At 33.3% G+C, this 16,426-nt stretch overlaps 1 protein-coding gene across 2 annotated transcripts in view; it reads left to right on the top strand.

Moving 5' to 3' along the window:
- The window catches only part of LOC106868034 (UV radiation resistance-associated protein), a 62,954-nt gene that overhangs the window by 15,509 nt on the left and 31,019 nt on the right, over positions 1-16,426 (top strand). For both annotated transcript variants that reach the window (XM_014913131.2, XM_014913132.2), the window contains exon 2: positions 11,459-11,579. In XM_014913131.2, coding sequence (XP_014768617.1) covers positions 11,459-11,579 — 121 coding nt within the window. The remainder of the gene's footprint in view (positions 1-11,458; positions 11,580-16,426) is intronic.

Here is a 16,426-nt window from a genome sequence, read left to right as displayed (position 1 = left end):
TATGAAATTAGCTTTTACTGATTTTAAACATTTTGAAAATATGGATGACCAAGTTAATGAGTTACTGGACAGCTAGCCAAGAGGAACTTATACCTTGTCATTATTACTACAGCCAAGACACTTCTAATAGCTGTTTCCAAATTGGCACCACATAGCAGTATAGTTCACTGATATAAGCAACGGAAATACTATCAAATTGACTAGTGTTTTTATTGCTCACATTTTTAAATCCATCATTGTTATTCATGCTGAACATGACTTGGTTGTTTGGTCAGCAACTCCTCCTTATAAGGTACACAATGTTGTAGAAGTAAGTGGTACAAGAAGTTATGCTTAGGGCATGTGTACTGCAAGAAATTATACATAGAACATGTGTACTACTACATGTGGTACTACAATTTGACAAGTAGAATGGAATTACCTTTCCATCTTGTCCTGTAGATCATTATTCCAAATAAGGCTTTTAATTGAGGACTTTGGTGTACAAGGAAATTATGGCAGGTGAATCATGGTAGTAGTAGCCTGGAAAAGTTTAAGGACGTCTGCTCAAAGAGTTGCTGGTAAACATGACAAGTAATTTAACCTTTTTATCACCATATTTCTGTTGAAATACACTACCTTAGTTTCAATTAATTTTTTAAATGATCAAGAGTTTGGTAAAATGCCATTATCAAGCCAGTTTTTGGAACATAAATTAACTCTTTAACATTCAGATGTAATCTGATGTGATACTTATTTATATTTAAGATTTTGATGATGTGACTGTTTCTTTTTAGAAAGACATTGTAAGGTAAGCATGAGAGGCCAGTTCTGATGGCTTTGAACGTAAAACTGGCAGAATATTTGGGCCAGTTATATCTAGTTCAAATGCTAAAGGGCTAATATGAAGGTTTGTTGAAAAGTTTTCAGATCACTCCAAAACTGGAACTCTGTATCAGAGAATTTAAAGGTTTTCAGATCAGTTGGTATCAAAAGTCAGAGAAATCTGAGAAGTACCAGCTACCAACAAAAGCAGTTGGAAAGCCATACATGTTTTATTGTAATGATAATGGATTCACTTTCATGCTATTCATTTTTTAATTAGGTTTTGGCTCATTTCCAGCATCTCATTTGTGACAAGATATGATAAAATTTATACAAGAATAATTAATAAAAGGAAAAAAAAAAAGAAAATGGTGGAATAAATTATACATTTGTAATCCTCCTGTCAAGCTTATTTGAATGTTTTCATTTCTGAAGGCCAATATACATGTCTTGGCTTCTTAAGACTGTTATTCCAAAATATTTAACTAGTTGAAAGGAATGTTAATCACTTGTCTGTCATTTTTGAAATATTTTCATTTCTTTAGATGTTTAAATCTTTTCAAAATATCTAGTGACTACTTAGATTACTAAAAATACATTTAGAAATGCACTGGTGATCTAAATGTATTTTTAAATAGCTACTGGAATATGTAAACATACTCAAATGAATTTTAATTTTTCTGCTTAAATATATATTTGTTTGTTTGGATCCAGGTCTGCTCTGTCTGATGAACACTCCTCATCAAATGCATTCCAGCCATGACCATCCATTTTATTATTATTTTCAAGCTTGTGTATCTAAGGTTACATTATCCTAAGTGTCATTCATTTCTTAGATGATTGATTGTAATTTTATAGAGATTTGACTGCTATTTCTAGAGAGTCAAATGACCACGAAGACAACATTCGCTCAGTTTTTTTTATTTATTTATTTAATTTTTTTAATAAAAGTGCAGGTATGTCTGTGTAGTTAAGAAGCTCATTTTACAACCACTTGGTTTCAGATTCAGTCCCATTGCATGGCCCCTTGGACAACTATAGTCCTGGGCTGACATTGAAACTGTATGAAAACCCATCATATGTGTTTCTGTCCCCCCCACACACACACACATACAGACTACTTGACAATCAGTGTTGGTTTGTTTACATCCCCACTTAGTGATTCAGCAAAAGAGACTGATAGAATAAGTACCAGCCTTAAAATGTAAGTAGTAGGGTCAGTTTGTTCAACTAAACCTTTTGAGGTGGTGCCCCAGCATAGTCACAGTCCAGTGAATGAAGCAACTAAAAGAAAGGTTAATGATATATAACAGAAGTAGTGATACCTGAAACTTTTCTCTTTGAGGTAGATATTATTCATTTTCCCAATGAAGACCAAAAGCTGTAACATTATAAATCTCTCCTAAATTAAATGGATTGGAATAACTGGTCAGTTGGATTGATGTTCAAATTAAATTTGCAGGTTAGTTGGTGAGGAAGCAGTAGTATGAAGAAAGTTTCAGGGGATATGTATCTTGGGAAGAAGGACTGGGAAATGTTTATGTATAGTCTGGAGAGAATGCCACACATCAATAATAGTTGGGATTGAGGGCAGACATTTTGTTTTATGTTTTGTTTTTGTTTTAATTTGTTTGAGCTTTGTACATCACTATCTCTTACCCCCTTTTTTTTTCATTCTGTCATCTCATTCTTACAGCTGTTTAATGCTTTAGTTGATTTTAAGTAAAAACTTATGTCTGTCACTTTCTCACTTTCTCTGCCTCCTCTGGTTTCATCTTATGGTGCCTGTCTATAGTTACAACTATTAAGAGCTAAGTCATTTCTCCAGGTATACAGGGCTGCCTGGTAACTGCATTCAAACTTCTGATTAACTTATAAAAATAAGTAGGTATCAGCATAATATTTCTGTTTATAAGTTAGTCAAATATTCGACACTATTAAGTAAATCATATAATATAAATGAAATTATAAGAAAATCTTATTACTTTTTTACTGGTTGAATTGTAAAAAGTTTCTATGTTAGTCATAAATTATACTTTTCACACTAATGATTTGGTAGAAATTAGAGCATTAAAAGAAAAATATAACTTTTTATAAACAAGTACAATAGGTTATATTTTAATCTGTTTGACTTTGGGCTCAATCTCACTATGCTGTGCCTTATGCAGATGTATTTTGCTTTACTCCATACCAACCAATGCCTGAAAAAAAATCTTTTATGTATGCGTGTGCTTGTGTATAAGTGTATGCATTTCTATATATATATGTGTGTGTGTCTGTAGGAATATTTACAATCTAACTTGACTGCAACTAATGATGTCTGTTGACTTTTCCTGTCACCAAATCATCTATTAGCTCTGTGCTTTCGAGTTCCTCTGGATTAAAAAGCAAGCTTACTTGAAAAACAGCTAAGAGTTGGTGACAGGAACAGCATCCAATCATAAAAATTCTGCAGGGAATACTTACCTGTCTAAACCTCTAAATCATATTAGCATGGAAAAACAAACTATACACGTGCACACACGTATGCACACACACACACACACACACACACACACACACACAGCTTTGTGGTAAGAAGTTTGCTTCTCAGCCACATGGTTTCTGGTTCAGTCCCATTGCATGGTACCTCATGCAAGTATCTTCTACTTTAGCTTCAGTTTGACAAAATCCTCGTGAACAGATTTGATAGATGGAAACTGAAAGAAGTCCATCACATATATGGCATATGCGTCTTTGTGTTTGTCCCTACACCACTGCTTGACAACTAGTGTTGGTTTGTTTATGTCCTCATAACTTACCAGTTTGGTGAAGGAGACTGATAGGATAAGTAACAGACTCACAAAACATTAGTACTGAGGTCAATTTGTTTGACTAAATCCTTTAAGGTGATGCCCCAGCATGACCACAGTCCAATGGTTGAAACAAGCTAAAAGATATATATATGAAAGATGAAAGAAAAAATGAGATTATTTTAATAGTTACTTAAGAGTTTTATATAAACCATTTCTTTTTTGTAGGTTTTTTTCATGTTACACACGAAGATCAATTATAGGTTAGGGCCAATATCTATTTAAATATGATTCTGTTTAGAAGAAAGTTTCTTAAGATTAAGTTTGACCTTTCTAGTTACTCTACCTGAAACTATTGAGAATGAAGCATTTGTGAGTGAATCAGATACTTTCTTTGAAGTATAAGAAATTATTACTGTTTATAAGGTTAGAGATTATTTGGTGGTTGTAATCCGATTGATTATTATTATTATTATTGTTGTTGTTGTTGTACTTCGGTTTTGTTTCCTCAGGTTGATTCTGTGAGAGCAGACAGCAGCCTGTTGTCAGGGGTCTCACAAGGTCTCTTCATGCACATTATTATTATTGTTGTTGTTATTATGGTAGAGAGATGGTAGAATCATTAGCACATGGAACAAAATGTTTAACAGCATTGCTTCCTGCTCTTTTTACATTCTAAGTTTAAATACCACTGAGGTCAGCCTTGCTTTCATCTTTTCAGAGCCAATAGAATAAAGTACCAGTCAAATACAGGGTGGGGTCAGTGTTATAAAATTAAACTTCCTTCACAGCTTCTGGTTTTGTGCCTAAATTAGAAATCATTGTTTATAACAATAATCTGTCAGGTGAAGAGAGGTAGTGTTTGGTCTTTTACCTCTTCCAGATTGATGGAATTTTGGTTGATGTTTAAGAGGATTCTCTATCTTTTAATACTTTGATGTTAAGTTTAACAGTAATGTGTATGTTTGACAACACACAAGAGACAATAAGGGAACTCAAGGTAGATTATTTGTAAGTGGTAATGGAAAGAAGGTTTAACTTTAAACAGATTAATAAACTAGTGTGGGTGTTATGTAACAGATGGGGTTACTGTAACATATTTGAAAATTTGTGTAATGCTCTTGTTTTGAACACCAGATGTCCTTCTCATTGCTAATCCAGAGTAGAAATGTAATTTGTCAGACAGATTGGAGTAAGTAGAATTGTTTGCATGGTCCACAGATATTGGTTTTTTTATTTTTTATTTGTTTCCAGAGAATTGTTTAGACTTTAAATTATTATAGAATACCTTTCTGGATACAATAATAATGCAGTAATGTCTCTATCTGTGACTATTGATGCTATATAAAGCTATAAATATTCCCCCTGGTGACTATGCCGTTTTCTTTATTTGGTTAGTTACTGAATGTACTTAATTAGTACTTGTACTAATACAAGTACTTAATAAGTACAAGGCAGACTATTTGAGGTGTGAGTAACATATATGTTGCCATATGGCATTAGATAGTGCAAGAGAACTGAAAGTGAATGGGATACAAAAGCATTAGCAGATGTATGCAGAAAGAACAAGTACATTTGTATGGACACATAATACTATTGGATAGTGTATGCTGGAAGCTAAGATGCCAATGAATGGGAGGCATACGTGTGGTAGAAGATTTACAAAGTATTAAATAGATCAAATTTAGAACACTTTGGCAGTTCAGAAGTGATGTTTACAAAATCAAGATTCAGTGAAAAGTATACTGTTGCATCATCCATCTATCTCACATAAGCACAGAAATGCTGATATTGTGAAAAAACAAATTCTGATATGAATATATATTGTTTGTTTTTAAGTCCTGAAAAAAATAAAACAAGCTGTAGTACAGCTATTTGTAAGTGAGATAGTAATATAATCTTAGAAGACTTTGGAGTTACTAATAGTATGTTTTACTTCCTTTTTATAATTTTTTATGTACTTTTCTTATCTTGAGTTAGTTACAGCTAATGGGAAAATAATTTGTTGTCATAACCTTATGAATCACTAATTGGATCTTTTCTTTTCTTTTTTTTTTCTCTTACTGATTTCAATCTTTTAAACTATGGCTATGTTAATTACACTGACCCCAGTACTTTGTCTAGTATTATTTTTATCAATCTCTTAAGGATGAAAGACAAAGTCAACCTCAATATAAAGGTACTTAATCAAAATGTAGATACTACTTGTGTATTTTTGATCAATGAACATTTAAGCAGATATTCTACCATTCATCACTTGCATGTGTGTATGTGTGCATACATATATCTGGCAGTCTTCTGCCAGTTTCTGTACGCCAAACTTCACTCTGGTGGCTAGGGTAGAAGATATTTGCCCAAGATTTTGTGCAATGTGGCACACTGGGTTGCTGTTTTTCCACTGCCACAGTCTATTTGTGTGTGTAAACAAGGTGAACTCTGTTCGAACTTGGCTGTTGTATCTCTGCACTTAACATTAGTTGTGTGCATCTTAGCTGTATTTGGTGCTAACTAGTGGGCAATGAATAATTGATACCATTGCTATTTTTGTACATATTTGTTTTATTTTGGTCTGGATTGTGCAAGGGAAAAAGTATTTTTAATACTGTGTTGTAAATGTATCTGGGTCTTTCCAGATGATTATAATTGTAGTAAGAGGGACTATAAAGGTTGGGACTTGTTGCATCAACAAATTATCCTCTTCACATACCCAGGTGGAGTGTGTTTCATTGTGTAAAGAGTAAGAATGGTCTGTGTGCATGAATTGTCCCATTTAATGTTCTTTGTGGTTTGTTGTGGCAAGACTGGGGTTCCAGGTAAAGCTGACATAACTCATGATGGATCTGATGTATTGTTTGAATATATCAGATTCATCATCATCATCATCATCATCGTTTAACGTCCGCTTTCCATGCTAGCATGGGTTGGACGATTTGACTGAGGACTGGTGAAACCAGATGGCTACACCAGGCTCCAATCTGATTTGGCAGAGTTTCTACAGCTAGATGCCCTTCCTAATGCCAACCACTCCGAGAGTATAGTGGGTGCTTTTACGTGCCACTGGCACAAAGGCCAGATTGTGTTGATTAAATGTAGTTTCTATGTGCACTCTGCATGAATGTTGTAAAGATGTTGCATGAAATTCTTTGTACTTTTGTAATCTTCTCAGTATGTGTTGCATGTTATCTTGTTGAATGTAAAGGTGTCTCTATCTGACATCAGAGATAGTGGATTTGGGAAGTGGTACTTTTAGTCTATTTGTCTGATGCCAAGTTTCTAGGTAGCTGACATGCAATTGTGTCTGGTGAAGGTGGGAGGATGTGATTGTGACACAATTTGCTTTTGAGGCTTTGATACCATATCTTTATAGAGATATAGGGAAGTCATTTAGATATAAGTAAAAAGACTGAAAGGATGAATTCTCGTGGTAAACTATTTGTGGAGTTACAGATTTTAGATGTCTTTTCTCTATACTCTAACTAAGTTTGATGTGATGTGTAGTTTGCAACAGCATTTTGTATTACTACTTTAAAAATGTTACCTATTTTGTTTATAAGCAGGTAGTAAAGAGGAAGCTCTGCTGCTGTCAATTGTACTTAAGATGGTTCATGGTAGGGTTTTGATATCAAAGCAGTCATGTATTATTTGGCTATAGTTTGTAAGTTGTATGGTAGTTAAGTGAAGAAGTCTTCTTCCATGTTTTGAGTTAGAAAAAGGAATAAGTGGATTGTTGGTGTTGCTGTCAAGTTTTTCAAGTATTTTAATGACATGCGCAGGAAGATAAGGTCCACATGATACTACTTCTGTTAAGTTTTGCAAGGTTTCATAATTTTATAACCAAATTCAGAGGATTTAACAATGTCCAAATCAGCAAATATTTTCATACACTTTAAGTGTTATGGCAGAAATTTTATATAATTTAACATGGATATCTTATCTATCTTCACCAATAATTTAATGTCTTTTTTACATGCTAAGTAATATAATTAATTTAGAATTGTTTTAGCTGTTATCTTTAAACCAGCTTTAGGTCAAGGTCCACTTAACTATCACAAATGTGTAGTGGAATAAGTTTAACTTTTTATCAGAATTTTGTGGTGTAGGGTACCTTTCCTTTAACTAAATGTCCTAACAACAATGACTAAAGCAGTTGAAAAAATATGCTGTAACCTAATTATGTTCATAAAAATATTTATGGTTTTTGTAAATGTTAGTTATTAAAGTAATATTAGAAATAAACATTATTTCTAACATTACCTTAGTAACATTTAGAATGAAATAAACACCATTTTCATTTTCAAAAAAACCATAAATTTGTTTACTAACATCTTATTATCAAAAGCAAATGAATATTCTACTTTTTATTTTTTTTCCTGATTTTTATTCATTTATTGTATGAGAAAAGAAAGTGGTATCTTGCTGGTGATTTCTTTGAAATTTGTGATTTGATTTTTGGAAACCGTTCTCCATAACTACTGTCTAATCACTTTACGAAGTACTCTCAGAAACCATTATCTGTATTAACCAAGCTTTAGACTATCATTCATGTCATGTATAATTGACCAACTACAAAGAGAAAAGTGTCTTCAGATATTTTTGTTAATCACTTTGTAGTCAAAATCATTATACATAGGCCAAGACACAGCGTAAATTATAGGGACTCTCTAAGTCAAAGTCAGCCATGCTTCTACCCTGGTCAAGATTATTATGAGGAAGACTGGCTGTTGCCCACACATACAAGACTCTCCTCTCCATGCCTCTGATGTTTGTCCAAAGGAAAGGCTACTAACATGATACATCTTGGCATCAGTGTTGTCACAGGTGTTGCTGTGAGATATCACAAAAACTTGGAATAGATACCACAAGGCATATTTTCCCAACTCTCTTACAGTCCTGCCAGTCAACCATCCAAGATTGGTAGCTTTTTATTTTTTTGTAGACCCTGAAAGGATGAAAGGCAAACTTGACATCAATGAGGGTTTGAACTCAGAATGCAATGAGGTAGAAGAAATATGGCAAGATAGTCCATCCAACACTCTTATAACTCAGCTGGTTTATTGCTGACTTATACAAATATATCACTGAAGCAGCAAGCAGCTATTTAATACTTGGTGACTATTGGAAAAGTAAAAATAAAAGAGTTAAAATTATGGATCTTTATTTTTCTTTGTAGTCAATTAAAAGCAAAGCATAAAATTATAGATATTAAATATTTCCATTATATTTACATATTTCTGTACATAATAAAGTGTCTATTTGCATTATAATTGATTTCTCTGCAGGAGGCATTGCTCAATGTCTTTGATGTAATTTTAACATAGAAAATATACAGTGTAGCCAAGTAAAATTAGTTCTTATTAATATTTCACTGGAATTATTGACTATAAATTAGTTCATGTAGACAGAAAGAAATTTCTGAACTGAAGTTGAAAGTTTTGAGGACAGAAGAATTGGGCCAAAATGAGGAAGTGGATATGGAAATCATGTTCATTATGTTGTTACAGGAATAGAAGCAGTTTGAACTAATTACATGCTAATTTTTGTTTGGGATAGGTATAATCTATTAAATGAATCGCTTATTTTATCTATCCTAGTGGGCAGTGTTGATAAAAAGTGAGATTGGTCCCTGTGGGACTTGAACTCATAACATAAAAGAATGAAACTAGATAAATGCATTTAGTCTGGAAAATTAAAGTAAGTTCAATGAAAAAGCACTTAAGACTACCGATATTGTTTCCAAGACAAAACTCAAATAATAAGGGTATGTAATGCATGAAGGAATTCTGTTGGATAATAATTGTTTCTAGTATAGGTACAAGGCCTGAAAAATTGAGGAAATGGGTTAGTTGATACTATGAAACCCAGTATTTGACTAGTATTTTATTTCATCAATGCCAGAGGGATGAAAGGCAAAGTTTGCTTTGAGATATTTAACTTTGGAATGTGAAGAGCTGAAAGAAATACTGCAAAGCATTTTGTCTGGCACTCTGACAATTCTGCCAATCCATTGTCCATTATTGGATAATAATGATATTTAGAAAAGTCAATGAAAACTCTAGATGAAATGATTAGGTTGTAAGTATTAGTGGCCAACATTTAAAACTATCAAGATCAAAATATGATTGAAATCATTTTTGTGGATTTACCTACCTTAGACCAAAATGAGGAAATGAATATGGAAACCATGATTATTATTATATTGTTCTAAAATGGCAGTGGTTTTGCAGCATCAGTGTTTAGTTTATATCATTTCATGTTCTGAGTTTAAACTTCACCGAGCTCAACTCTGCTTTTCATCTTTCAGTGTTCAATGAAATAAGAATTTGTCAAGTATTGTGCTTGAATAAATTAGACTCAAGCCCTCAAATTTATGGTTGTGAGTGTATGTTAAAAAAACACTCTGCATTATTCAAAACTTGGTTATTTAAACTGTAGTATTTTCTTCAATCTTTCCAATATTAACCTGCCTGAGGCTACTCCTGATTGTGATACAAACTTTCATGTTTTAGAATGATCTAATATAATATCTTCCATTAAAATCTTACATTACTTTTTGTCCCAAATGCAATATTGATAATGATTTCAAATTTTTCCACAAGGGCAGCAATTTTTTGGGAGGGAATGAGTCGATTACATCGATCCCAACATTCAACTGGTACTTATTTTATTGACCCCGAAAGGCAAAGTTGCCCTTGGTGGAATTTGAACTCAGAATGTACAGATGGATGAAATGTTGCTAAGCATTTTGCCCGGCATGCTAACGATTCTGCCAACTTGTTACCTTAAAATGCAATATCAGTAATGACAGTTATTTAACTAAATTCTTCATTATTTTCAAAACTCAATTGAAACAGTTACATCAGATTAAGAATGATTGCTATTTGACTAAATTATTCATCATTTTCAAAATTGACACCTAATTACTCCAGATCAATAATGAATTATTTTTCTAAATTCTTCATTATTTTCAAAATTGAAACAAAATTACTCCAGATTAATAATGACAGTTATTTTACTAAACTCTTCTTTAATTTCAAAATTGAAACAAAGGCAGTGTATTTCAACAGAAATATGGGGATGAGCCCAATACGAGCATTCTATGTCTTCTCTTTAGATTTGATATACTTAATATTATATTAACTTAAACCACAGCATTTTAAACTTGGAGTAGAAGTTAACAAAACGCCAAAACTGTTGAGAAACTTGATCTTCATTTCCTATCACTGAAGTGGGTCAATAATTATTAGCCAGTTTATGTAGATGTTGTTGTTGTTGGTAACTCCAGGTTAGCCCTGATCAAATAGATCTATCATCAAGGGCACTGTAGCTTTGACTATTCAATCTTTTTTATTCAAGCTCAGTGTATCAAGGACTACATTATTTGATGTGTCCTTACAAAAAAGAAAACTGTAGTGTGATCTGAGGGAGATTTGTTGGTACTACTTAAATACAGAGGTCCTGATGCATCTATGTAACTCTAACCAACACTAAAACTAACCCTAACAAGTGTGCATGTAGATGCATCGGGACCTCTGTATTTAAGTAGTGCCAATTTGTCTACTATTTCTTGTAGGTCAAGTGACTACCTCAAAACTTTCTTGTTAGCTTGAGCCAGTGTAAGTTCTTACCAAATATTGTTTGTATAAATGAAATATTGTTTTAAGAAATTAGTTTTAACTAAAATGGGTTGGTATTTTATCATTGTGAAAAAATATTAGAGATATTTCATCATAAAAGATTCTTACAAGCCTTTTTCTAAATACCTGAATAACCATTTTAATAAATAACTGTGATATCATTAATTTGGGAATTTTTTTAAATTAGTAAATAAACAATGCAACTAAATATATACTTCTTATTTGCAGAAAAGGATCCGTCATTTGAAAAGTGTCTCCCTGCGAAATCTAGTGTACAAAGACGAACTAGGGACAGACAATAACAGATTGTCAACATTTTTTACACTACATACCGATGCAAAATCACCAGGTAATATCACTTTTCGCTTCGTAGCTCTGTCTGCATGTATTTGTGTGTGTCTGTGTATTATTGTTGTTTTAACATCCACTTTTTCACATTGGTATGGATCAGATGAAGTTTATTGAGGTATCTTTTTTTTACAACTGGTTGGATTATCTATTGGCTAACTTTTGCTTGTTCTCCAGCTCCTATTTCTTCTAGTACAATGAACAAAGAACATCTCAATGGCTGAATAGGTTTTTGTGGCAGATTGCAAACAAACAATGACAATGCTTTTATAAATAAATGTGCTTTTGTTTTTAAGCAGTGCAGAAAAATGTCATCACAGTAGGAAGAGGTAAATGTATTAATGTTCACAATAAATAAATATATAGAGAATTGAGGAATAATTCATGAGCATTTTATTCAAACTTATTTTAAACAAAAAAGCTACAACAAATTAATAATATACTCTCCATTGTTGTTTATGACTTCCTCCCATCATTCAATAAGTTTTTCGATGCCTCAGCAATAGGAATCTCCTGGTCTTGACTCAAAGAATTTGTCCAACCAAGCCTTCAATTCCACATCATTATTGAACGACACACCACACAGTGTCTGAAAGCAGTCAAAAGAGATGAAAATCTGATGGTGCCAAGTCTGGAGAGTATGGAGGATGAGGCAGCACTTCCCATTCGAGTTCTTGAGTCAAGGCTTTGGTCATATTGGTGATGTGAGGATGGACATTGTTGTGTTGCAGAAGAGTGCCATTTTGTCTGTTCGGTCTTTTTTCTTGAATTGCTTCGTTGAGTCAGTGCAGTTGTTGAACATAGAATTCTGCATTGAGTGTTTGGTTGTGCTCAAGCAGTTCGTAATGAATTATGCCTTCCCAGTCCCACCATACACACACATGGTCTTTCGAGGATGACGGTCTTGTTTTGCTTGCAGAGTTTCTTGTTCGTCAGGACTGAGCCATTCTTTTCGCTGCTTCATGTTGATGTAAAGGTACCATTTTTCATCACCAGTAACAATGCAGTAATGAAAACGCTGTTTGTAACTATGTGTTGAGCAATGTCAAGCAAGCAAACTGGCAGCGATTATGGAGCATTGAATTTTGTTTGTTTTCACTCGAAGTGTGTGGCACTCAAGTGCCAAGTTTCTGAACCTCACCCATTGAGTGAAGGTGGTTCACCACAATTTTTTTTATCACAGTCCATCTGCTCTGCCAATTCTCTGGTCGTTTGACGTGGATTTTCATGAAGTTGATTCAATTGCTCTTCATCGAACTCAATTGGTTGACCAGTGTGTGATCCATCCTTGAGGTCAAAATTCCTATTTGTGAAGCCTGAAAACCAATGGCAATCAGTACTTTGAGGCATTGCTCCTTCTCCATACACAGCTCAAATCTCACGAACAGCTTCAGTTATCTTTACACCTTGATTAAATGCAAAAAGCAAATGGTGTCGAAAATGCCTAGTTTTGTCCACTTGACATTCCATTTTAATGATCTGAAAATACACAAAAATCAATGAAATTAAAAAATCAAAACACACTATCTTGTAGAGCAAAATATTCTCTTTTAAATAACACAGAACATTTTGCCAATGTGTTTTATTTCTGCGTGCATTTTTAAAAACGCTCATGAATTATTCCTCAACCCAATATAGTACATGCACATACATATATATAGGAGTTTCCTGCTGTTTCCATCTACTAGTTCCACTTTCAAGGTGTTGGTCAACTCTAGTCAACACATCCCCTATATATTGTAGTACTGATGTTACTCTCTTACTACTCAGTTTTGTGTGTGCTGTTGCTTGCACAGCAACAAATGTGGAGCTTTTGAGTAGTATGCACTAAAATATTTGTACTTTTGTTTTTGTACTGAGTACATGTTTTCTCATTTGTAATCTCATACCTACACCCACAAGTATTTAGATTTATTCTAATTCTGAAATCTTAAAATTCCTTTAAAAAATTTTGTGATATTAATACAGAATTTTAAGCATTGCTTTTTTGCCCATGAAGTAAGAACACACTGATTTACTTGAACATTTCATCTAACGAGTGTGTGCTTTCTTTAATTACTATACTATTACTTAGGGAATGTATTGGCTGCTAGGTTTCAGCTTAATTAGCATTACAGAAGAAATTTTTTCTGAGATATTATTTTCATCTTTGGTTGTAAATTATATTTGATTCACATTTTTATTATTTTCACTAAAACTTTTCATATATAGGTGTTGTTTAGCCTCAGGTCTCCCTTGATGAAGGTGACTTATGATCAAAGGTGTTCTAGCTGTAACCTTCCTTATCAAGGACTTCATTATACAATGTATCCTTCTTCATTTAACCATTTTGATACCAACTCACCTGAGACCACTCCTGGCTTAATGAAGCAAATTTTACGTTTTAAAGTGATCCAAATTAAAACCTTCTTCCACCAAAATTTGACATCAGGTGAAGGTTGTAAACAAGCATCACCTTCATAAGAAGCCTGTCATACATATGTATGTATGTGTGTGTACCTTATGTATATACGTATGTGTGTGTGTTCCCCTACCACTTGACAACTGGTTAGTATGCTTATGTCTCTATAACTTAGTGGTTTGGCAAAAGAGACTGGTAGAATAAGTACCAGACTTCAAAAATCATTATCAGGGTTGAATTGTTGGACTAAAACCCTTCAAGTTGTGTCCCAGCATGGCCAAAATCAAATAAATGAAATGATTAAAAGATCAAAGAACTTAATTTTACAATTTTCTTTGGTTTACTTCCAAATAACATTTCTAATGTCAGTATGATATACAGAGTAATTTAAATTACTAAGGTTATCCATGATCAAAAACAATTTGAGAATCTAGTCCATGGTAAATTTTTATCTTTTAGTTTTACCCTTTCTGTAAAGTGCTGGTTTTATGTTTGTAACTCCTAGCAGTGCTTTATTAAAGTCTGAATACTGTTATTTGTTGCAATTTGTATGTCGTCCCATTCCATCATGTTTCTTTTTTCTTTCTTTGTTTTGCCATCATATTGTTTTGATATCTCTCAATAGTGTTATATTTATCCCATCTCCCATTCTTTAAAGTAGCTTTTATCATTTATAACTTCCCATTTATGACTCTGGAGATTGACTCAATATAAATAACAGATCACTCTTTTTATCTCCAGTGACTGATATGAAATAATGTCCTTTGTTCTTGAGATGTAACAAAATAGTTTTACACAATTATTGAATCAACCAAATACATATGTATGTAGTCTATTAATAAGTATTGGGTAATCCTTCAGATTAACGGTAAAACATTATATATTACAACAGTGAATGATGATGAAATTGAAATGGCTTTTGTTATCAGGAAGAATCTAAGGAAATTGATAATTAAACACTGTTCGAGACTTCTTAGATTTTAGCAGAAATATCAAAATAGTAACAATGTATTCAGAAAGTGAAATACCTTCAGAGTCTTATTGTAGTGAAATACATTGTTATTAGAAGCAATTTCTTAAACTTTTATGCAATTTAACAAACACCTTCACATTTTTTTTTATCATTATTGATATCTTTAGGGTGGTTATTGGCAGAATCATTACAGTGTCTGAAAGAAATACTGTGCAGTTTTTGTGATGACCCACTACGCTCAGTTCAAATCACACATTAGGTGAACTTTGCCTTTCATCCCTCTGGTGTCAATAAGAAAAAAGTACCGGTCTAGTATAGGGTTGAAGATACTGACTAATCACTTCCCCTAACAATTGATGGTCTTGTACCTAAATCAGAAGCTATTATTATTGATATCTTTCTTGTGACATACAGTGTAAAGCAAAAAGAATCCTCTTGCAAACCAATAACTATGATGTGCTTTCAATTCCCAATTGAGCCCATTTCAGTGTTCTAATGTTCTTGGGAAAGCTATGAATGATCACTGCTCCATGTTTCCAATATTGTTTGGCCTTTATACCATGTGAAAAGAAATAATATTGATATACTTAGCACATTGATATATTCTATATTATCCTATACAGATAAATGTAGAGCTGATTAAATCATTGTTAGTTACTTGCACTTTATCAACCACAATGAGCAGAAACAAATTTGATTCCAGTAGGATTTCCACCATTAACGGTGGTGATGGTGGTAGTGAATGTAGCATAGGCTTATGGCCAAATATTTTGGTGGAAGAATGCAGTTGATTAAAATTGATTCCCTGATTACTTCACTTGCACTTACTTTATCGAATCTGTAAAGATAAATAAAATCTATTGAACACACGCACACTTGCATGCACACAAACTTCTTTCAGTTTCCTTCCAACAAATCCCCACTCACAGGGCTTTGGTCTCCCTGGGGTTATAGCAGAAGACTCTTAACCAAGATGCCACGCGGGGGGACTGAACCTGAAACCATGTAGCTGAGAAGCAAACTTCTTAGCCACTCAGACACACACACGCATGCACCCACGCACACACACACACACACACACACACAGCTTCTACTCAGTGTCTGTCTACCAAATTCCACTCATAAGGCATTCATTAACCTGAGACAGTGGCAGCTTATTTGCCTAAAGTGCAATGATGAGGGATCAAACTGAAACTCATGTTGTGAAGCAGCCCATCACACAGAATAATTAAGAATAATTTCATAAATTCACCTTTTTTTCTCTTAGATAAACTGGAGGTAAAAAAAAAAGATAATTTTGAAAAAAAATCAAAATTATTAAAATGTCAGATACACCTATGAGCTAACTTTCTTATCTGCTATCAAACACATCATTTTATTATCCTGTTTTAGTCAGTTTAAAGTATATATTATATATGTGAGAAATGTTATGTATTGTTTGCTTTTGATAACTAACTTTTTCTTTTTCTTTTTT

Source organism: Octopus bimaculoides, chromosome 9 (genome assembly GCF_001194135.2).
Source record: "Octopus bimaculoides isolate UCB-OBI-ISO-001 chromosome 9, ASM119413v2, whole genome shotgun sequence".
Classification (NCBI taxonomy): domain Eukaryota; kingdom Metazoa; phylum Mollusca; class Cephalopoda; order Octopoda; family Octopodidae; genus Octopus; species Octopus bimaculoides.
This window is presented reverse-complemented; position numbering and strand designations above follow the sequence as displayed.